The following is a 23,404-nucleotide window of genomic DNA, read 5'->3' on the forward strand; positions in this document are numbered from 1 at the left end:
CAAAGTAAAAGGAAATGTAAATGAACATTAAAGGTCCAAGTGGAATGGTGGAGACGAGTTAAGAAAATGTAAGATGTTGTCCTCTTCTGTCTTCTAAGCATGGCTCTCTTTAATAGAGCCATCTGTTCTGTAGGAAGAATTAAATGGTTATAAACTAAGTCCCTCGGTGTTTCTTCTTTTCATCACTTGGTTTCAGAGTAATTGCGTATTCTACCAATGAGAATATCCAAATCCAATGACCTTCCCCATCTGTATATACTTATACAATATTGACCATCCAAATACACAAATCTCAGTACAACCTTTTTGACAAGGTATATTGTTATACAGGAGGGGCAACAATTTTAAAAAGAAACAACATTCTGATGTATTTGGGTGGTTTGGGTATTATCTTCTTTCCCTCACCCTTTAGAAGTTATGATCTGATGTGTGGCATTCTTTTGCTTGGTTTTATGTGGTGGGTTTGGTTTTTGTTTGTTGGCTTGGGGTTTTATGAAGGTGGAAAATTTACTAATTTAAAAATCATACTTACTGGGAGTTATGCTACAGGAAAAAAATCTTTCTTTCAAGAATAGCATAAGAATTACACATATGTGTAGTAGTTACATTTGTTCTAGTCCAGGAAGCATCACTGTCAGCAAACAGCTGGTGACAGTAGGTAGTGGTTTTGGTAGGTGGTTTCCTTAATTTACCAGCTGAAAGAAGCTACATATTAACAATGGGCTGCCTTTGTTGTACTACTTCCTGAATTTTCCTGAATTCTATCGCTGCAGTGGATTTTTTTTTTTTTTTTCCCTCACAAAACATTAGAATATATACTTAGGCTTTTCTGTCACTAGGTAATGAACACTGTTTTCTCCAAACCTTAACGTTCTTGTGAAGCAGCTGTCCTTTTTGCAGTGTGCATGTATGTTCTACCACTGAACTGCTTATTAAAACGTTTCTAAAAGTATTACTTTTTCAAACGGCTTCTCAGTAAATTCATTGTCACAATGTTTTAGGAAGAAATGACTGAATTAAAATTAAAATCTTATTTTTTTAAGAGATCATCCAAAACTTGACTGTTTATTCACAACTACATAACAGTTAATATTTTGCAAATGGAACTGTAGTAGCTATGAATTTTTATGGTTTCTTTAGAACACTTCTTCAGTGTGGTAGCTGTACAATAAATTGGTAAATATTGATTTCAAAGTGACATTTATAAAGTGGAAATGCAAGCTAAACTGCAAATATATGTAAATCAACATTATAACCTACAGCAGTATTTGATATGCATAATTATTCTTTCTGAAAAGCAGCAAAGATAACTGTACTTTTTTAAACCTAGAATTTGCAGGTCTAAACTTTTTTTTCCTTTTTTTGTTGCTTTTGTTTATCGCAAAGCTGACATGTTTCTGCTTGTAGGGATACCTTTCTCAGGGTGTGACTTTCTCTTGGGAAATGAGAAATCGTTCAGTTACTTTGTCCCCAGAGCTGAAAATGCCATGCCATGTGAACAACAGAGGAATGTGTCCCTTTTCCCACTTTTTCAACAAAACATGAAAGATGAGATCCTACCAATTTCAGTAACTTAAACATTTTTCATGAAATATTCTCATCTATTAGGAGAAACTGAATTGCAAGTCCATTATTTATTTTTAAAGAGTGTTTTTTTTCTCAAATGTGTAAACAACTCAATATTGAAAATGGTAAGGTTAAGCACTGATACTACATGCTGTTCAGTTAGGATGCTGAAGGTGCAGTGCTTTCAGAAACAAAGTTGTTCATATTTTCTTGCTTGTATCAGTCTGCATTTTCAGAATCATGTGGTGTTTTATCTCTATATTTAACAACAGCAATCATTTTGGATGTGTAGGTAGATATGAAGTTGGACTTGTATTTGTGGATGTTGTTATTTTGCATATTGTAAGCATATGTCACCCAGGATAATACTGAATTGCTTTCTGGAGTTTGACTCTTGGTATAGTAGACTGGTTTTACAAACTTTTCCAGCTAATGGATGAAAAAAGGATCATTTCCGATTTTCTTTTGCATCATATTATGTTTCAGAATTCTTTCTTATAAGAGGTTTTGTTTTCTGGAAATAATGCCAAAGAAGATATGTCCTCTGTCATTTTGCAGGAAAAAGTTTCCAGTGAAGGAAAATAACCTAATTCCAGCCAGTTAAATTTTGTCATTGTTCAGATTTATTGTATGTTGTAAGCAATATAAATATTTTAAATTAACTAGTTATGGTCAAATGAAAATACTGCTTCATTATGCTGTTGGATTTTATGCTAGAACCCATGATGGCTGAATGGCCCAAAGGGATGGAAGTATACGCTAACTCAGACTTTTCAGTATGCTTATACAATTATTTTCTTGTCTCTCCAGCTGTAAGCACAAGGTGTACTTGGAAAAGCTACCAAATACTAGCATAATTATCCCATTTCATAACGAAGGCTGGACTTCACTTTTGCGAACCATACACAGTATTATCAACCGCACTCCAGACAGCCTGATAGCAGAAATTATTCTTGTGGATGACTTCAGTGACAGAGGTAAGGCCCAACCAGTTTTGTTTTAACTTGAACTTTATAATGGAGTGTGGCCCATATAAAAAATAAAGGGGAACAAACAGTGAGGAGACTGTAACTGCTGGACTGCTTGCCTTGGAGTACTGTTTGATTGTTAGCTGGAATAAACACGTATAAGTGGCTTTTGTTTTACTTTACATGAATACTGAAGTTCATTGGCCCTTAATATAGCATTTTGAATATATTATTTCTGAAATACTGCAAATTTTAGTGTTCCAACATCTTTTACTTAGGCTTCAGTTTTACTCAGAAAACCTATTAACTTTGACCATTTTGGATGCAACTCATTAGACTTTAATCCTGGAATTTTATTGTATTAGACAGCTTCATATACTAGTACAAAATATCCATACAGAGAAATTAGACTCTTGAATGGAATGTGAAAAACTGCTTCAGAATAGTTAATCAAAGTTTACGTCATCTATATATAGCAAAATTAAGAAAGCGGCAATCACTTAATGACTTCTGCCATCATTACTTCTTGAATGTAACACAAGAAATTAATGCTCTAAGTTCTTTAAATGAAACTTAAAAATTCCCTCAGTAAAATTAATCTGTAATAATGATGTGGAACTGGGAAATAGTTTTTCTTTTCAAATTTCAGTATATATATTATTACTTCAGGCATGAAGAGCTTTGACATTGGTGTTTGGGGCTTTTTTTGGTTGTTGAAACATCAGTTAACTAGAGTGTGTGTGAACCTTGTTCTGAGTGGGTTGATAGTGAAAGAGAGGATTGTGGTCTTTGCTAATGTTTTAGGTAAAACCTTTCTTGGCTATGAACTTACAGGAGCAGATTTCTGACCTACTATTGTGAGAAGCCCCTGGGTGAATGCGAAGAATATTAGTAGAGCACTGCAGTAGAATCATTTCTGTAAGATTTTTAATTTGGTATTTCAAGGGTTAGAAAGATTAATGCTGCACACATCTATCTTATTCTCTCATATCTGTTGCTTTAGTTGCAATATGTCCTTTGATGAACTGCCTCTCTATCTGTAATGCAATTTAAGTGAAATTATGAAGTGAGCACAGTTCTGGCTATTCTATGTTTAAAAAAATCTAGACCATGGGTGAAAGTTTTCAAAACAACAAGTGTAAAGTAGCACAACAATTTTTCTGCAGGCTAACAATTTCCTAGTAGAAAACAACTTACATGGAAGTCTTGGTTTTATGAAGTGTCTGACAAGTAAAAATGCTTCTTATACTGAGAGAGCAGCAACTGAGGCTATGCTTGCTCAATATGGTGGTACTGTAGGATTTTTTTATGAAGATCATACCGACTGTTGTTGATATACTTCTAAATGCATTAATGTTTTAGAAAGCTTATTTATTTCCCAGTTCTTAGAAAAAGAGTTAATGCCAGTAAACAGGAAATACTGTAACTTCTGTTGCTCTTTCTTGCCTGCCCTAGCTTAGGTTCTGCTGCTGACTGAAAGTATTTTGGAAGTAAATATTACCTGTAACATGTATTCCTATAACACTATAAAAATCTCCTGAATCTTCTTCATTTCTAGTTATATAAACTTATCTAATGTTTCAGTGGAACAAGTGGTTTTCAGATGGAAGAAATGGTTCATGTAGTGTGGAAATACTTAACATGTGTCTGGTTTAAAAATCTGAAAGAAATCTATTAAGACCACCTGTATGGAGCTTGGCCTAGAACTGTTGTACTACTCGGAAGATCTGCTTATCTGGTATTTGGTATTATCAAATTAAAGATTAGAAATGTGTTTTCAAGTGGTTGCTGGTTTTGAACTTGGAGCATGTTTGGTACTGTATGTTTTGAGAAGAGTAAACGTATAAGAAGAATCTTCTGGCATCTCTACTCTGAATGCAGTAACACTGAATTTCAAGTCAGGTGAATCACTTTGGTGCATCTGACGCAGATTTAATCTTATATTTGTGATCCTCTAAACTGTATTTAACTGAGGGTGAATCATGTTTTCTTGTGCCCTTTATGCTTTTTCATGAAATGTCCACATGTAATACTATTGGGGTTTTTTTATATTGAAAAAAAGCTGACTGGTATCAATCCTCCTTCCCTCACAGTTCATGAAGTAATCTTTTTTACAAGTTATCGAATAGATGCCTACCTTACTGTTGTTAGTCCTTCATCCTTTAGTTGCTTTTTCCTAGGCTGATGAGAGCAGTAAAACTGTACGAAAGACACTGAAGACAGATGAGGTCAAAAATTAAATGTGTGTTTTATCAGTGTCAAAACTGATAGAATCATTGCATGCAAAGTTTACTGCTGTGTTAAAGCAGTATAGTGATTAGTGATAAATCTGTGACCCCTTTTCTCATTGTATAATTTCTCCATGAAGCTTCATACGTCAAATAGCTGATAAAAGTCTATTATATTATTTTGTGAAATCAGTTATATACTATTTAAGTTGATATTGTGTATGCTATACCTGTTCTGCAACATATTATAGAGAGTTTTCTGCTAGGCACCTAAACATCATTTTTAGGCAGTTGAAAGTGAGAATGGGATATTTCAATAGCACTGTTATTTTGAATGTAGTGATTAAATGACAAATGTTTTTCTCTAGGGTGTTCTACTAATCAAACTTCTCGTTTTTACAAAAGTCTAAGAAGTTGTTGTGAAAAGCCAGTCCCTGTTAGAGTAGATGAAAAACAGCAGAAAATTGAAAGCTGTGTAAATATGGATAAAAATGATGGAGCTTTTTTGTTTTCTTAACTAATGCAAATATAAATACTGAAATGCACGTAAAGAACTTCTGATAACAGATGATGAAAATGTTTTAGTGAACAGCCAGGTACCCAGCAGTTTGCTGGTTTGACTGCAAAATTACTTGTGTGCCTTTGTTTTATTCATATTCACTTCTTCGGCCTTTGTTATCAAAACTAAAAACTTTAGATAGTTCATACATAATATTCACCATAAACTATGACATTCAAATGTTATAAAAGAAAAAGGACAGCTGCATCTTTTTAAATATCAATATAATGCAAACTAGAGACTTGGTATTAAGAGGGAGGTAAGCAATGTTATGAAATTTGGAAGTGCGATATTTGGTTATGGTCAAATTTAATATATATATATAAAAAAAAAAGTAAAAGTCATCTGTGACAGAAGGAAATATAGATGTAAATTTAGGTATCCAAAGTTGTAAAATACGTTTATTCATATAATAATGAAGGAATAGGATGAAGGAAATTGATAAAATTAGCGGAACTCTTTGTTTCAACAGAACACTTTTGATTTACTTTGTAAACACGAATTCCCAAATAGTGGTGCACTGGTGAGATGAAAGGAAACCGAATCGAGAGTTTATAGGAGTTTTAACACACACAAGTAATACGTTGTCTCTTAACAAGCTTTATATAACAGAGTCAAGTATTAGACTTCTACTTAGCTTGCCTAAGAAAGCTATTAATAAGGGAAATGTCTATGCTGTGTGCTGTCAGACACTTAAATTTAAGAATGTTTATACTCTTCCCAACTGCTTTAGGAGTCAGGCATTCACTAGAAACTTCCACTAAACAACTCAGTTCTGGGTCCAATATCATAGCTTTTTCACAAAAGTTTAGTGATATACATAGCTCTGCATACTAAGCTTTGCAGAATATTTCTGATATTGTGATAGTTTTTGGGTTGCAGTTCCCATAACTGATTCATGCAAACCCTATATACCAAATTCTCTGTAAGCTAAAGACCTACCAGTTTCAGTGTCACCTGCAATGGAAGATGAACACCTTTAAATTGGAGGTTACCAACATACCTCTGTGTCAAGTGTCTCTGCAGCGTCTTTGTGTGCAGCTCTGGTATTGTAAGCCTGGTTTCTGGGAAAATGAGACTTGTGGAAAGTAATTTTTCCTGTGAGGGATTTTGAAATGGGGCGGCAGTGGTTTGCAGGTTTATATGAGGATGTGGTGTTTACTGTTGGCGTAGTTTGCTCTGAAGTTACAGTCTGTTGAGAGACAGATCTCTGAAAATGTGGCAAGAAGCAGAATGTGGGCAACAGTTTTAGAGGAAAGGGGAAAATGAAAAAGGAAGCGCGTTTTTGTTGGCTCTGTTACAGAACAGCTTTCATTTACAAAGGAATACTAAAAATACTAATGTTTTAACTTTGGGGAAACATAGATTTGCATAATTAATTAGTCAAGCAGTTCATGTAGGTTGCTGGTACATCATAGTTTTGCACATCAGCCTTTATTCCTTCTGTGGTTTAAGGAGTTCGTTAGCATAGTCAGACCTGTGAACTGTTACTAATGCCAAATGTGCCCATGCATGTAAAATTTACTTACCAATCATTTTTACCTTACCACATAGTTCTCTAACTGGTACAGCACCTATTATTAAAAAAAAAAAAAAACCCACACAACAACAATATCACAGCCAGCAATTAATTTATTAGCAGTAACAAATATTGGGCAGTTTTTAAATTTGCAAAAAAAATGATCAGATTTGCCAAGGAAAAAAAAAAATTCAAAACTTAGCAGTCAACATCTTCTTGCAGGACAGAATTAGTTTCTGCCTAACTAACCTAATGGCCTGCTAAATCCTTTTTGGCCTTATAGAGGTTGTCTGATTTTAATTTTTTAAAACTGTAATTCTGTAAATTATTTTAGTTATATTATACAGTAATAGTAGGGTAAGGGAGTTTGTGCTAAAAGCAAGGAAGTTTTTTCAGAGTATCAGATTGTACAGCTTCCCACCCAAGAAATATGTGCTATTTGTTGCATGAAGATGAAATTCCCTGTATTTTTCTTGCAGACAGCTAGTTATGTAACATGTCACTTGCGATTCCAATGTATGGATGCTTGACTTCAAATTGTGGCTGGATATAACTTTTCTGATGAAATAAAAGTGAAAGTTATATTGTGTGAATGACTAAATTGTCATAGAAAACCTCTGCTATAGACAGCAATTCTCTGATATAGTGAAAGCTCACTTCTCCAGAAATTACCATTGTTGTCAAAATATGCAACATTTTAAAAAGAAAATTGGAAGAGGATGTTGTAATGTTGTGAAAGTCAAACACTACTAAAGGAAATGTTTTTAAGTCTGTCCTTAAGTTTAGGAGTCTGTTTTTCAAGATTGTGTATAATTGCTCAGTGATTTATCTTTAAATTTATGTAAGTGATTTGGGTTTTTAAATATTAATAATTCTCCACCTTTATATATACTGTGGTTTAAACCTGTCTGGCAGCCAAACACCATGCAGCTGCTCACTCACCTTCCCCCACCCCTGGGGGATAGGGGGGAGAATTGGAGGGGTAGAGGTCAGGAGGCTCACAGGCTGAGATAAAAACAATTTCATAATTGAATTAAAATAATAATTATAATAATAGTAATAATACAAAATACAAACAAGTAACACAATGTGATCACTTACCACCTGCCGGCTGATGCTCAGCCCATTCCTGGCTAGTGATCCCAGAAAAACAAAAGTCCTGAAACTTCCATCCTTGAAGAGAGTGAGTGTGCAACTTCTCAGCCAACCTTTATCTACATGCTGGGCATGACATTATATGGTAAGGAATATTTAATTGGCCGGTTTGGGTCTGTTGCTCTGGTTATGCTGCTTTCCAGCTTTTTGTGCACCTGCATACTAGCAGAACTTGGGAAGCTGAAGTCCTTGATTTCATAGCAACAACTGAAAACATCAGTACATGATCAATATTCTTTTCATACCAAATTCCATCCTGAATCCAAAACACTGCACTGTTCTAGCTACTGTGAAGCTCTATCCCATCTGAAACCAGGGCAATATACCAGAGACTATACTTTTGAACTCAGGTGTCTGCCCATCCCTGAAAAATAACCACCTTTCTCCTCAAGGAAGCATGTGCCTGTGGGTACCAAACAGAACAGTTCCAACGACATACATGCTGAACGCATCCGAAGGAGTACATGGCCACAGATCATGAATGCTCTTCCCAGAGACACAGTAGGACAAGGAAAGGGAAGTTAATGGGAAGGTGTCTGAGATTACCTCCTGCTGTGTATGGTCAGTATCTGCAGCCAGGAAAATGTTCTATAACATGTCTTTCCTTTGAATAAAAGAGGTGTAACTAGTAAGCGTTTGGTAGGAACAGAAGTCATAACTTGGACAAGACATGCTGGAACTGAAAAGCCCTAGCTGCCACCAGTGGTACATGTGGATGCAAGAGTGGTGGCAAAAGAGTGGGCTGAGGATCATGATTGCTCTTGATGGCAAGTTAACAGCTGCCTGACTGTGTATGTCTTCTCAGAAAGCTGAGAAAAAGCTTCTACAAAAATAGAAAAATAATTCTGTGCAAGTAATTTTATGGAAATATTTTATGATAAATCACTGGGGTTGTATTTGATGGTGAATTGTTTTGGGGTTTTTTGTTGTTCTCTATGCTGTGGTGATATGGGACACTGAGCATACTGAGCATTGTTTATGTGATTAGAATACCGTTCTGTGTCAGAAAGGGCGGAAAAAAAAAACAGTGGGAGGAGAAAGGCAGAAGCAGGAGCATTCCTATACTAAAAATGGGGTTCCAAATGAAGTTTCAGGTACCCAACTGTTGCTGAGTTAGGTTAATGAGCTGGGGAGAAATGCTGTGCTTATGAGACTAGACTGCTTTTGGAACTGATGCTAGCTTGAATGTTTCTCTAGCATTATGCTATACAGCATAAATATCTATATCATAGGAGAGCTGTGCTAATGCTACTTTCTTCTACCTACATAAGATGTCCATGGTTGGAAGTTTATAAGACAGGATAATCTTCAGAAATCACCTGCTATACAGTAGGATAGACTGTAAGAAGTGTTGAGAGTTAAAAAGGAATGGGATAAAGGTGCACAGAAATCTGTTGCCTTGACTGAGTACTAAACTGAAATAATTTAGCGGAAAAACAAAGGCTAATTCTGTTTTAGCTTTACAGATGAAAACAATTTGTTGGTACTGTAGTATATCAATATTTACACCAGTGCACTTCAGTCAAGCTGACTTTAATTTACAACAGTCCTCTGGAGAACACTAGTCATTTGGTACAGACTAGAGAGATCTGCTTCATTTTGGAAGAGCTGAGAAAGAAAATTAAACTAAGTGGTGAACGTTGAATTTGAAGCACACCCATTCTAGTATAAGGCATGAGGAGTTGCATTATCTTTTTCATTACTATATTTTGTGTATCGCATTGGCAAGAACTCCAAGTTGGCCAGTGTTACTCCTATCCCAACACCAAAATCTGAGTCTGGTGGTATAATTTTCTGAAGCAAACTGGGTATTCATAATAGAAAAGAAACATTGGGTAATAAGAAAATAAATATACTAATAGAAGTCCTTGGATAAGGCTTGGTACTTGATTTAGCTCTGAAATATATGAAAAGGTCATACATTTATTTTTTTTTTTACTAAGAACAAACTGTGTCTATGTAGAACTGTAATGAAAACAGCAATTAAACAAGCATATGCTTTTGCAAATGGAATGTTATTATTCCTTCCCCCTTCCTCATTCCTAAGTTTACCCAAAATACAGCTCTGCCAGAGAAGTTTGTGGTGAAAATCATTGCTGTATCAGTGTGGCATGGTTCACTGAAGTAAATTTCCAATCAGCTGAAAGTTCTGGGCCAGATCATGCCGTCTTTTAAAGTAACTGGAGTCTGAGGAACCTGGAAGTGACTAGTGAGGAGCAGTCTGTGCCTGTGATGTAAAATGAGCCTTCTGTAAAGGATTAAGCGTACAGGCTTGTCTTGCACAGAAAAGCACTCTGTGTTTACTATTCTTGTCTCCTTGAAGCATCTGTCCTTGTGGTATTTCATGGACAGAAGGGAGACTGCTGAGAGCAAGAGACAATACTGTATCTGTTAGACCAGCCCAGTTTTTTCTTCCTAACCTGGAAGGATTAATGAGCTGTGGATAATAAGGCTGCTTGGTGACCCTATCAATTACCCTATGATCTTGCATTAGACAGAATACCTAGAAAGAGGACTTGCAAGTGAATCTGTGTCATCTGAAAGTCATCCCAAATGTAGATGCTTACATCCTAGGTATTTGAAAGCTGTCAACTTGAGAGAGCTAACATTTCTATCTTGAAAAATCTTGTCAAGTGTGCTCTCATTAACCATGGTGCTGTCAGGTATTTGCAACACTAGACCTAACTCACATAGACATTATGTGTAAGAAAGTAGGTATGAATCCACGTACCGACTAGGTTTATAGCTGAAAAGTTATATCTGACACACCATAGCCTTACGAGCTGGGAAACCTATTGGTACCAGGTGATTATACAATGGTAAAGATAGATGTTTTCTACTCACTAAAGAATTTGCAGTGGCTTCACTCCTGCTTAATGTAACATCCTGGAGCCCAGAGTAATCCCAGCAACTTCACCTTCTGAAGTATTCATGTCATTGATAGGGTAAGAAAACCTTTACAGAAGCAGAGTTTAATGCAGCAGCATTTTGAAGTAATGTTGACCTTAACATTAGCATGAAGAATATTTCTGCTTCATGTGCACTACATGAGAAGAATTATGAGACTGACCCTCACATAGGGTTAAAAGTTGTCTCTTTATCCAAAGTTGATAAAACAATGTATCACTATATTTAAAAGATTAAAAAAAAAAAAAAAAATAGAAGGCCAAATATAAAATGAAACATTCAATTTCAAGATGTCTATATTGACTAGAGATCTAACTAAACATAGGTTTTATACTTGGGATATCAAGCTATAAAATGCCTCTTTCATTTCCTGTATAATGCACTCACACAGATGTTATTTGAGTTTTATTAAACTTGCTTCTGGTCAGAATGAAGTAATGTCAGTGTAACAAATACAATTTAAAAGATATCAGAGTATGAGTTGGAATAAACTGATTTGAATCAGTAATACCAAGTTTCCTGTTCTTCACTATCCAATCTCAATTTTGATTATTTAATATTACCATTTCTGTTATGGAGTTTTTATTCTGAAATTACAGAGTACAGGCTTTTGTCTTCAAATCCTTGATGTACCTTGCAGTAGCATTTTCATTACTGAAGGCATTCTGACTACAGAATGACTTTACCAATGGGAAAAGAAAGAGTTGCCCTGAGGTTGAGGAGAGTTCAGCTCAGAAGAATAATGGTCATCTTGAAAGCATCTGCAGTCCGTCTCAAAATGCTTTTCATTTACAGGAGCAAAAGAATATTCTGATGTGAGAAAGGGAGAGGTGGGAAGAACTTCAAATAATTGAAATTGTACACTTCACCTAGATGGAATTAATTGGGAATGTGGCTGCAGTGAGAGACAGTTAAAGTTCCCCCCACATCCCAAAGCTGCCTCCACTCAAGCAACTGAAATGCAACTCAGCTGTAAAAATGAAAACTCCAGTCATGCAATATTAATATGAAAACAAATTTTTACTTTCCACATAGTTCCTTGAATTGGTAATAATAGATAAGCAATTTCACTTTTGAGTACTTGTGGAGTCAGAATACATAGGTTGTGTTTCCACAAGCTCTGTATTGGTCAATCTTTCTTGGCTTGCCCACTCTATGAAATGATTCCTGGGTGTGTATCATGCTGCTGGCTGTAGGCTGCATCCCTTTGTGTGAATGTGCAAAGAATTTTTGAGATAGGAACCCAATGGGCAGCCTGTACTTATCAAGATTTTGTCCCCTGTGTGTCAACTTCTGAAAACGTTTATGCCATACTTGTACGGAGTGTCATTCATGAACTTCCCAAAGTAGATTGGGAAAAAAAAACAGTATATCCACTCTAAGTAATCCTGAAATACTAGAAGCATATTTATTCATATAGCAAATTAAATGCATTTTAGTCGTGGGTTTGTTTTTTTTTTTTGTATTTTCTACTGTACATCAGCTTTGGTTTACATTTCTTTAGGTTTAAATTGAATTATAGCTGAAACTAAATAATTTAAAAATTCTTCGTGTGGAATACTCAAATTTGATCTCATAAAAAGGAAAGAATAATTCCAAATGTGAGTAAATGTTGAGTTTTACATTGGCTTTTCTCTCACACATCATCTGTTTACTTTCTACTTGAACAAGCATTATTATATTGCAATGATACATTAAACAACTTGACAAGAGACTTAAACAATTAGCTCATAGTTACCTTCTTCAGCTATCTTAATCAATGAACTAGGAAAAGATGCACCAGTACCTGAAAAATTGGAAAAGATAAAGTTCTTGCAAATTTTTCTACATTCCTTCCTCTCTTTTAGTGTTATGTGTCAAGAATATTATTCTTTTTCTTTTAATTTTATTTTAAACGTCAAAGTTGATGGTATGAATTAAGTGATCTTGCGAATCTCATTGGCATTTAGCAATTCTTACCTAGTACTCTAAATATATTACTTCCACAACTTCTGTGAGTAGTGTAAAAGAGATGTTAATTACCCTTTACATCTTTGGATGATGTATCTCCTGAATAAAGTATTCAGCATGAAAACCTGTAGTCAGATGGTGTGAGATAGAGGTTGAAGTTCATTGCTTTGGACATCTTGCAAACAGACCATCTAAATCAATCAGATTTCTGTTTCTGAGTGGTTCTTTGTTATTAGGTGTCAGGAGTACAGGCCTAAGATCTTAGTAGTATTTTTCATGAGCTAATCAATTAGGTTTTGCCCTAGTATCAACAGGAAGAGTTTTTGCTAAACATTAGTTGTCTGTTATTTAGAAACTTTTAATTTAAATTTGAAGTTTATTCATGGTCTTTTTCATACCTGACTGTTTCAATGTTATCCTTATTTTAAGTAACTCATATTCTTCTCATTGTACACAGAAAGGGCTCACAGCTCTCAGTTTCAAAGTTAAATACAGTTTAATAAGGTATGACAAGCTTTTGAATTAACATTCTAGTAGCCTTTCTAAAGACAGTAGTTTGTTACAGTCAGGGTTGTCTTAATTGCAACATTTGAGTTCACCTAAGTAGACCTTAAAAATACCTCTCCCCTTTCCTCAAAGCAGACTTACAAGTAGGCTTATAATCACCAAGCAAAACAGTAACATCCTTAAAGAACAGGCAATAGCATTGTGCATACCATGAGTTACATTTTATGCATCTTAAAGAACTTTAGAAAACCTTCTACAATATTTGTCTGTATCATAAATGTTTAGTGGTTTGTTTTGTCCCCTTTTTTTTCCCCCTCTCCTGTTTGCAAATCATGGGCAATCCTGAGATCTGCTAACATTGTTCCAAATATATTACCAGTAATATAAATAAGCAGTTATTCTCCTGTTAATTCACTGGTACTAAACTTGACATACAGATAAGAAATAAAGGTGAGTGGTATAACACTGTGAGATGACCAAAGCAAGAAATTATGATCATCATTTTTAAGAGAATTTTAAACCCAGAGTTCTGGTAGTAAAACCACTGTGTATTGGCCTGTAAAAGCCCTAACAGATACTGGGTCTAGTTAGTAGCTTTTAATAATTTCTTTGGGAAATAGCTGGGAGAATGTTGATTTGGTTGCTAACTATTTGCATTTTATTTCCCAACTAAATGCTGGTGTCTCTTCTGGACTGCTGCTTGTATGTAGAATTCCTAGTGAGTGTTTAATTTTCAAATCCTAACATGACCTAGAGAAAGAAAAATCCTGTAATGTGTTCAGCAAATGAATTGCTTCAAAGCTTTATATGTGAGGAACAAAGGTTTGTCCTGTCCTATTAATGTGGTAACCCTGACAAAATCAGAAATGTTTAAAGAGCTCTATAGCTATTCTGACCTTGCTTCAGACATAGAGTGAAAAAGAAAATAATTTCAGTGTCCATTAAAGCTCTGGTATATTCTATTTTTGTCAAAGCAAACAAATAAAAAAAGCCTACAGAATATTTTCTGTTACTATTAAGAGAGTTGCAATTCATCTGTATTCATTTAATCTTGATGCTTTTCTGTTGAGATAACACAATACATAATTTGACAGCATTTGTTTCTGATGATTCTTTCCTAGCTGATGGCAAGCAGTTCCACCATCATCTGTACTTATTTAATTTATTTATCTTGCATAAATGAAGGTCCTGTTGCCAAAAGCATCTATTTTGTTTAGTGTCGTGTGTGTTTATGCAGATTTTTATTCTGTGCAGTCAAAAATCAAAAGTGTACTTATGCGTCTTTGTTCATTGCTCTGTGCATCTTGGATGTCTCACAGGAGGCATTAATGATGTATGGAATTGTCTAGTTACAGATCTTCTTGTACAAAAATACAGTTATAATTTTGATTACCTTGAAAAGGAATATTTTGTTGCTCTTAAAAATCACTATCCAGAAATTTCAGTCAACTTTGCAGACTTTTCTTCTTGTGCTGTTCTCCCAAATTGAACTGATGCATCTTTGAGGCAGATGGGCAATTTTATGAAGTCTATAAATGGCTGAATGCTTTAATGAATCTGTCATGCACAGTTTGTTTTTTAAATGTTACTGATTTGTGAACAAAGCATTAATAACTTGTATCTAGCAATTATAAAGGATTTATTTTATTAGGACTGAGTCAAATTGGACTTTCTAAATTAGAATAAGTTCCACACAGAGTGGAAGATTTTGGTGAAGAAGAGTGCCAGAAGCAAGATGACTTGATACACGCCACTTTTGAGCATTCTCCTCTCCCTGTTCAGGTTACAGATATAAAATACTTTTACCTGGAATAGCGATTGGTTTTTATTTTTGTTTTTCTTGCATTTTTATCCTATTGTATCCTTATACATTGTCAGAGTACTTGTTTCAGTTTTTTCAGCTTTGCAGGGCTGCTACATAATTCCACCAAGACACAGACAGTACAGAGGAAAACAAATCTGTTGATTTCATTTATAGTTAGTGACTTAGCAACTTTTGTTCACCTGCTGTAGGAACCCCCATATCTGCCCTTCCCATGTGCAAATTCAAGAAACAAGCATTAGTACAAATTCTTCAAACCTGAAATGAAGCTAATAATGAAAATGCATGCATCTGTCTTTAAAAAAAAAAAAGTTTATGAAAAGCTAATATATAATGTAAAGCTTGTTTGAGGACCGTATCTCCAGTCTGTTGTATATTATGGAACAAAATAATACCAACTGCCTAGAGAGGTGACCAGACCACCCAAGCTTGAGAAAGACCAGACTTATGCAGTGTTTCAGTAGAGTGCACTACACAGTAATTGTTAGGGATTTTGCTTTTATGTGATGGAGAGAACACTTCTAATTACACCTGTAAAACATACTGCAAGTATGTGTGTGTCATTCTGAGATGCAGATTTTCAGTCTGCTGATTTCTGGTTTTGGAAACTTGAGTGTTGCTATTGTCAGAGAGGTGTGTGGGTTGGAGGGTTTTGTTTTCTAGTATATTCTATCTCTGAAAAAAAAAAATCAGATGGAATGCATAATATTAATTTTCAGGAAAAATGATTATTCTTTACTAGGGACCTAATAATCTTTAATAGGTAGAAATCTCTCAACAAATCTTGGAGAGGATGTCTGGCTAAGGTCTTTTTTTTTCCTCTTCATTTGAAGGGCAACACACCTAATTTAGGAGAGTTGACCTTCTTTGTAAAGATGCTGTTTGTGCATAGCTATCGAAAAGCAAGCTTGTTGCTTTACATTTAGCATGATAGACATGAGTTTGCTGTCTTACTCCATTTCTGTCTCATTTAATTGCAGAAGAGACCCAAATTAATTGTCTTTAGATATTTGCAAGTGTGGAAGTCTTTAAAAGAGAGCCCTCCCATACCTCATGGATTTTTCTGATGTCCTCTAGCTATACTGAGTAAAGGGATTGTCTGTTCACTCCAGTGTTTTATTGTAAAAAGTGTAGGATTTTATTGCTGATGCTTTTTATTTAAGGATTTCTTAATGTTTTGATCAATTAATTAATTATTACTGCCTGTAGGGAATGTGACCAGTGTCTGGATGAGAAGCAGGTGTTTTATAAGAGTGAGGAACCCTTCTGTGTATTATATGTATCCAGTAATCTTAAGGGCCAAAATCCCATTAAAGTTTTCTTTCTGACAAAAATGAAATTATGTGTCTTCCATTATAAAAGCCACATAATACACCATCCTTCAGACTGAAAATCAGTATTGATGGAGAAAAGAAGTTAAAGGAGAATCAACATTATGTTGATTTTTACTTCAAAATAGATTGTTTCTGTAGTCTTGGAAGTGTTTCTAGTTGAGGTAATTTCAACTGAATTTTGAGCTTCAGGATGAATTATGAACTAACTTCTTCACCTTTCTCATGTCCCAACCCTTTATTCTGTTTAGTTTATTTGAAGTGTTATCTATTGCAACTTTATCCACTCCAAGAAGGAAACAACTTATTCTGTGCCTAACAAATGTTATATATTCTAAAATGTTATGAATTTATTACAAATGACAATAAAATAACAGTAGGTATAAAAACACAATTAAAAGCACATTTTCCTTATTTCAGTGGGATAGAGTTTGGGAGCCCTTCAAAAAGGTGTGAAATTCTGTAAATTATATGCAAATATCAAATAGTATCCCATTTCTTGGTAATGGTGTCATCTTTATCTTTGATATGGACAATCACTTGTATTCCAGTGTGCTGTAGTGGGTTTTGTTTGCCCTGGTTGGGTACACTCAGAATTCATGTAAAGCCCGGTAGAAGGGATGTGTTTGTCCTAATATAAAACAATTATGTTAACTGAAAAAGATCTGTGATGAAATGGCTTGTATCTCTTGTAGGATATCTAATTAAGATGACACATACTGAGTTCAATTTTGGCTACCTGCTTTACATCAGAAAAATCAACCCCATCATGCTCAAGGACTCTTGCCAAAAGACAGACAAACAAAGCAACAATAAAAAATACCCAACCCTCAAAAAAACCAAATCACTCCCAGGACTATATGCTATATTATGAAATCTTTGGGAAAATGTAGCATAGTCATTTTGGTTTCAGTCTGTCTGCAATCAGTTTTCTTTTAGGCAGATAACGCTTTATTTCAGGGTAGTCACCTTCTATTCCAACGTACTGGCTGCCTCACAGTCTCTCTGTGATGTGTAAATTGTAACTTGTGTGGCACTCCTGCATAACCCAAGCAGCAGCATGAGCTGTGAGACAAGTCAGGGGTACAGTGATCTGACTGCATACTAGTCGGTATGAAATAATTTTTAATGATGAGTTGCCAATCTAACCTCTCTTGCTATTGTAAGCTGTATTGCAGAGGCATCAGAGTTTTTTGGTAATGCATGCCTGCAGAGTCTTTCTGTAAAGCCACTTACATGTGTATGCCTCCTTGTCATAAAAAGGTAACAATGAATGAGGTAGCAGAACCCTAAAGTTGCATTCCTGCATGCATGCAGGAGATAAGTAGCAGGGGAGAAACAGAATTTGTGTCTCTGTTTCCTATCTTCATTCTTCTCCTTCAGACTGTGTTCTTTAGTATCACAGGAAACAGATTTTGTTCATTCTTTCAGATTTTTGTCCAAAAAGAATGTCCCTGAAGTTGAAACTCCTTCAAAGCTATAGAATGGGCTACAAAATCCCAGGGATCCTGAACGATTTCAGGTTTCAGTAGTTGCAGAGAAGGAATAGGACTTGTGGTGCAGTTATTCTTGGAAAACCTGTGTGTCAAAGCGGATCTTCATCAGTACAATCTAGAGGGAGCTGAGAGATATGAATGACAATCTGTTTTGCTGAAAATGTGGAAGGAAATAATAGCAAAAAGGGCTGACTGGTAGAAAAACTCAAGTCAGGTCAGAAAGATAGTCCTGATATGATTATTTTAAACTTTGAGACACATTTGCTTTTTTAGTCTTCTCTTTCTGTATAAGGTTGCATTTTAAGATGAATCAGCAGTATTTCTCTTAATTTCTCAGTGCACTAATCAGATATCAATCAGACATATAAGAGCCAGTTCCTATTTGCTTTAAAGGTAAAAGCAGATTTTCTGATCATATTTATATACAAGTACTATAACTGCAGTTCTCCCTGTTTGCTTTAGATAGCTGGACAGACCTTTGGAATGATAAAGTTTGATTAGTATGTGATATATAAATCATGCTGGTACAAAATGTCTGTCTAACATATTTGTGGGTGTAAATAGGACTGTTTAAGTCTTAGATGTAAATATAAACAATCTAGTAAACTTAGTATTCCTGATCAGAGGTATATTTCAATAAAAGCAAGTCCAGAATGATGAGCAGTTTTGGTTGTTTGACAGTAGCACATTCATTTATTTAACAGCGTTATTCAAAGCCATGTTGTGAAAAGTATTATATAATGCTTTATAAATCATTCAAAGAGTATCTTTCTGTAAAAAGATTCTTATAAAATATTCAAATACAACTTTGTGGATTACTGCCAAATATATATATATATCTATAACTTTGTTGCTTTTAGAAGTATTACATAGGAAAAACTTAGATTAGATTTGTGGAAATTGTTCTTGAATCCAATTACTCTTGTATTGGTTTGTCAATGTATAAAATATGGATGATGTTTAGTATGTATGTTTTTTGAAAGAATAAGTCGCTCTAAAAATACCAAAATGAATATGCTTCTTCTGTGGCATGCCAATTCTCTCCTTTAAATAAGTTACAGAAATACACTGTGTGAAAAAACACATTAAGGTTTTGATGAGCATCCTGGTTTCGACCAGGATGGAGTTAATTTTCACAGGAGTATTTCATATCATGTGGTGTCATGCCCAGGTGGGTGGTCTCTATCTGGTGCTCTTATTTTCTCTCTCACATACACCGTCTGTCATCGGGCGGTATTGTTGCTGTGGGGGGCGGTTGCCGCGTTCAGTGAGCCACTGTTGCATGTTACCCATTTTCTTTTTGAACTCACTATTGTTACTGTTGTTTTCTTGCTATATTTAGTAAATTCTTTCTTTTTACTCAACCCATAGATTCTCTTCTTGTGTCCCTCCCCTATCTTACCAGAGGGAGGAGGGGGAAGTGAATGGTCAGACACATGGCGTCTGGCTGACGGCTAAATTCAAACCGCCACAGTTTTTGGCACCCAGCGCAGGGCTGTGTTTCCACCCCTGGGGCAGCCAATTCAATTCCAGGTGTATTGGACACCTCTCCAGGTAAAAGCAAACTGTGAGCTGCATTCTGCTGCCAGAGGCATAGAGAAAAATGCATTGGCAATATTAATCCTGGCATACCACTTGGCTGTTTTCAACTCTAGTTCATACTGAAGTTCTAGCACATCTGGCACGGCAGCACTCAGCGGTGGCGTGACTTCATTCAGGCCACAATAGTCCACTGTCACCCTCCACTCTCCATTAGACTTTTGCACTGGCCATATGGAGCTGTTAAAAGGGGAGCGTGTCTTGCTGATGACTCCTTGGCTCTTAGCTGACGAGTCAGTTTATGGATCGGGATTACAGAGTCTCGGTTAGTGCGGTATTGCCGTTGGTGCACAGTCGTAGTGGCAGTTGGCACCCGTTGTTCTTCAACCCTCAGCAATCCCAAATCAGAAGGATCCTCTGATAGACCAGGTAACACAGACAGCTGCTTAATTCCTTCTGTTTCCAAGGCGGCTATAACAAAAGCCCACCAATACCCTTTTGGGTCCTTAAAATACCTCTCCTGAGATAATCTATGCCAAGCATGCAGGGAGCGTCTGGGCCAGTCACAATGGGGTGTTTTCCCCACTCTTTTCCACTTAGGCTCACCTCGGCCTCCAATACAGTCAGCTGGTGAGACTCCCTGTCACTCCTGAAATACATACAAGTTCTGTTCCTTTAAAATTTGACAGCATTAGGGTTCATTGCACACCAGTGTCCACTACAGCCTTATCCTGCTGGGGGCCAGATGTGCCAGGCCATTGAATCCACACAGTCCAGTCAACTCAGTTGACCCTGTCCTTTGCCTGGCTAGAGGCAGGGCCGCTCTAGTGTTGGTCATAATACCCGCTAACGACGAATGGGTTAGTGTGGTGTGCACGGGTTTCAGCCTCATCTCGATTACTGGAAACCGGAGCAGCATTTCTCCTGAAAGGACGACTTGTTCTTCCTTCCAGCTCACATACCCGCTCTTCTAGGAGGTAGGTAGGTTTTCCATCCCATTTCTTCATGTCTTCTCCATGGTCATGCAGGCAATGCCACAGCTTCCCCCGTGGTGTGTACTGGTTCTCTCAAGCAGGGAAACGATTGCTCCTAATAGCCGAGATTCTGGTCTGTGCAGGTGGGGAGTAGGACATGTTCTCCCTAAATTGCTGGAATTCTTGAGATAATTGTTTCACAGCTGCGATGATGGGGGAAGAGATGCTTTCTTCATATTGTTGTAGTCGACGAACCAGTTCATCCACTGTTGGTCCCTCTTTGTTTGTCCAGTCCATTAGTGTTAATGCACTGGTATATGATCAGGGAGTGCTCTGTACAAAGGTCCTCCACATGGGCCGGGTGCATCAGACTTCATCTGGATCCGTGGGTAACTGTGTGTTATCTGGGTCACAGTAAACTGCCTCCCACACAGCTGGCTCCTTCACGTATTGAATGCCTCTTTCCATAGTGGTCCTCTTACTTGGTCGACATGTCAAGTCATCCTTGAAGGGATACCTCTCCCTCACACTTGACAGAAGTTGCTTCCAGAGACTAAGATTTTGTGTCTCCTTTCCAATGGCTTTGTCAATGTCCCCTTTCTTACACAGGGATCCCAGCTGCCTCGCCTCCCTGCCCTCTAGTTCCATGCTACTGGCCCCGCTATCCCAGCACCACAGCAGCCAGGTAACGAGTTGTTCATCTGGCTGGTGGCTGTACTCTTTTCTTATGTCTCTCAACTCACTCAAGGACAAGGATTGAGTGACTATTACTGGCTCTGCCTCCTCCTGTTCTCGTGATGGGCCTGGTTCATCATCACCCTGTACACGAGGGGGTTTTCTTGTGTATTTCTTCTTCTGTATGGGAGCAACTGATACTGGTGTGGGTTGGTTCTCTGGTTCAGCTGCAGCTCCCATTCTCAGGCTTGTAGTGGCTGCAGTCTCTGTTATTTGGTTACTCTTAAATAGTAGCTTAACTGTAAACAAAACCTGAACCACATGCAGGAAAATACTAACTCCTAACAGCATGGTAACCATGTGTAAGTCAACTTTCCACAGATACTTGAACCCCCCAAATTTCTCAAACACAGCTGTAAATAGCCCCAGGACCAATGACCACACACTGTCATAGATCAGCATCATGGAGTACAACAGAAATAAAACCTTAACCCACCTCTCATGGAAGGTGAGCAACAGCATGGGAAACGTGTTGCATATGAGGGGATAAGATATTAAGGAGCCAAGCAATCCACATTTTACCCGTTTTTTGTTATCTCAAACAAAAAGGAAAGCCTTCTGGCCCCATGTTGGGCACCAAATTCTGTTGTGGTTTGAACTCAGGCAGCAGCCAGACCCCATGTGTCCGGCCATTCACCTCCCCCTCCCCCCTCTGGTAAGATAGGGGAGGGACACAAGAGGAGAATTCATGGGTTGAGGAAAAAGAAAGAATTTACTAAGTATAACAAGAGAACATCAGTAACAATAGTGAGTTCAAAAAGAAAAAGGGGAAAATGCAATGATGGCTTACCGAGCACAGTGACCACCCCCCACAGCAACACCACCGCCCGACAGCAGATGGTGTATTCAAGAGAGAGGAAAAAAAGAGCCCCAGAGCAAGACCACCCACCTGGGCATGACATCACATGGTATGAAACAATCCAATTAAAATTAACTCCATCCTGGTCGAAAGCAGGACAATGAACAACACTCTTGCTTTTACCTGGCTTCATAAGAAATATTACTGAAAAGTAATGAAATGTACATTTCGTATTTTCTTTCATATCGAAATAGAACTAAGTTGCTTCACGACTGAGGTCAGTGTCTCTGACCAAGAGTTAACAGGTGCCTTGCTGTGTCTCATGATAGCAGTGGTTGACTGGCACCCAGAACTGGCAAAGCCCAGTGAATGGAGAGCGAAATGGATTCATGTGACTGATAATAATGACCTGCAAATCTGATTTTCCTTCTTTGCATAAGACTTGGAAAGAGCGGGGGCTAATTAAAATACTTAGTTTAAGCCATGAAAAATCAGAGAGATAAAAAATGGCTCATTTCTGGGTCTCTGATGAAGCAGCTCTGGGATGATATAAAATGCCATTCTTCACTGTTTTTCTGCATGGCTTTAGGGGACTAGTAGTTGTCAAGGAGAATCCAAGTAGAGTGATTGATGTGTTAAGGTAAAAAGTCAGTGATGTAATCTTCATCCCAGAAGGCATGTTGTTCCTTGGTATAGCGCCTGTTTTACAAGTAAAGGTTTAGAGTAGATTGATTATGTATGAGGAAGAGTAAGCTAGATGAATTAGCCAAGAGAGTATAGTATTAATCTAGACAGTTTCCTTTTAAAATTGAACTGAAAAAAATCTATGCCAGGGATGATAATGAAAAGCAAACAACCTTAGGGTGAAACATAAGTGAGACATGTATTGGTGGAAACAAGGAGAAATAAACTGTCTTTGTATTCTTTGCAACAGGAACATGTGTTTCCAACTACACGTAGATCTATCTAATGCTTGTCCCTTCTGGTACAGGCTATTGGATATGATGGCATCTAGAGAGCAGAGTTTGAAAAAGCATTAAGATAGTATTGTTGCTTTCATGTTAGGTATCTTTCTAATGAAAATTACCTTTTTAATTCTGACTTCATAATTCATGAGAATTTATATCCTGTGGGCATACTGAGTTGTCTAATGCAGCATCATGATTTTTGTTCTGTGCTCTTTGAGTTTGTAGTGCTAGGTGGTTGTAATCCAAGATTTATCTGGGAGGAGAAAATAAATTAAAAAAAAACCAAAAAACCCAAAAACCCTCTCCTTTGTATTTAAAGAAAAAAATTAGGGAATAATACATCTTTTTGATTCTCATGTTAATTACATTATTTCTTCCTGT

General features: G+C 36.7%; 1 protein-coding gene across 2 annotated transcripts in view; it reads left to right on the top strand.

Annotated features, from left to right (window-relative positions):
- The window catches only part of GALNTL6 (polypeptide N-acetylgalactosaminyltransferase like 6), a 512,016-nt gene that overhangs the window by 238,786 nt on the left and 249,826 nt on the right, over nt 1-23,404 (top strand). For both annotated transcript variants that reach the window (XM_074904075.1, XM_074904074.1), the window contains exon 4: nt 2,377-2,543. In XM_074904075.1, the coding sequence (XP_074760176.1) occupies nt 2,377-2,543 (167 nt within the window). The remainder of the gene's footprint in view (nt 1-2,376; nt 2,544-23,404) is intronic.

This window comes from Athene noctua, chromosome 4 (assembly GCF_965140245.1).
Source record: "Athene noctua chromosome 4, bAthNoc1.hap1.1, whole genome shotgun sequence".
NCBI lineage: Eukaryota > Metazoa > Chordata > Aves > Strigiformes > Strigidae > Athene > Athene noctua.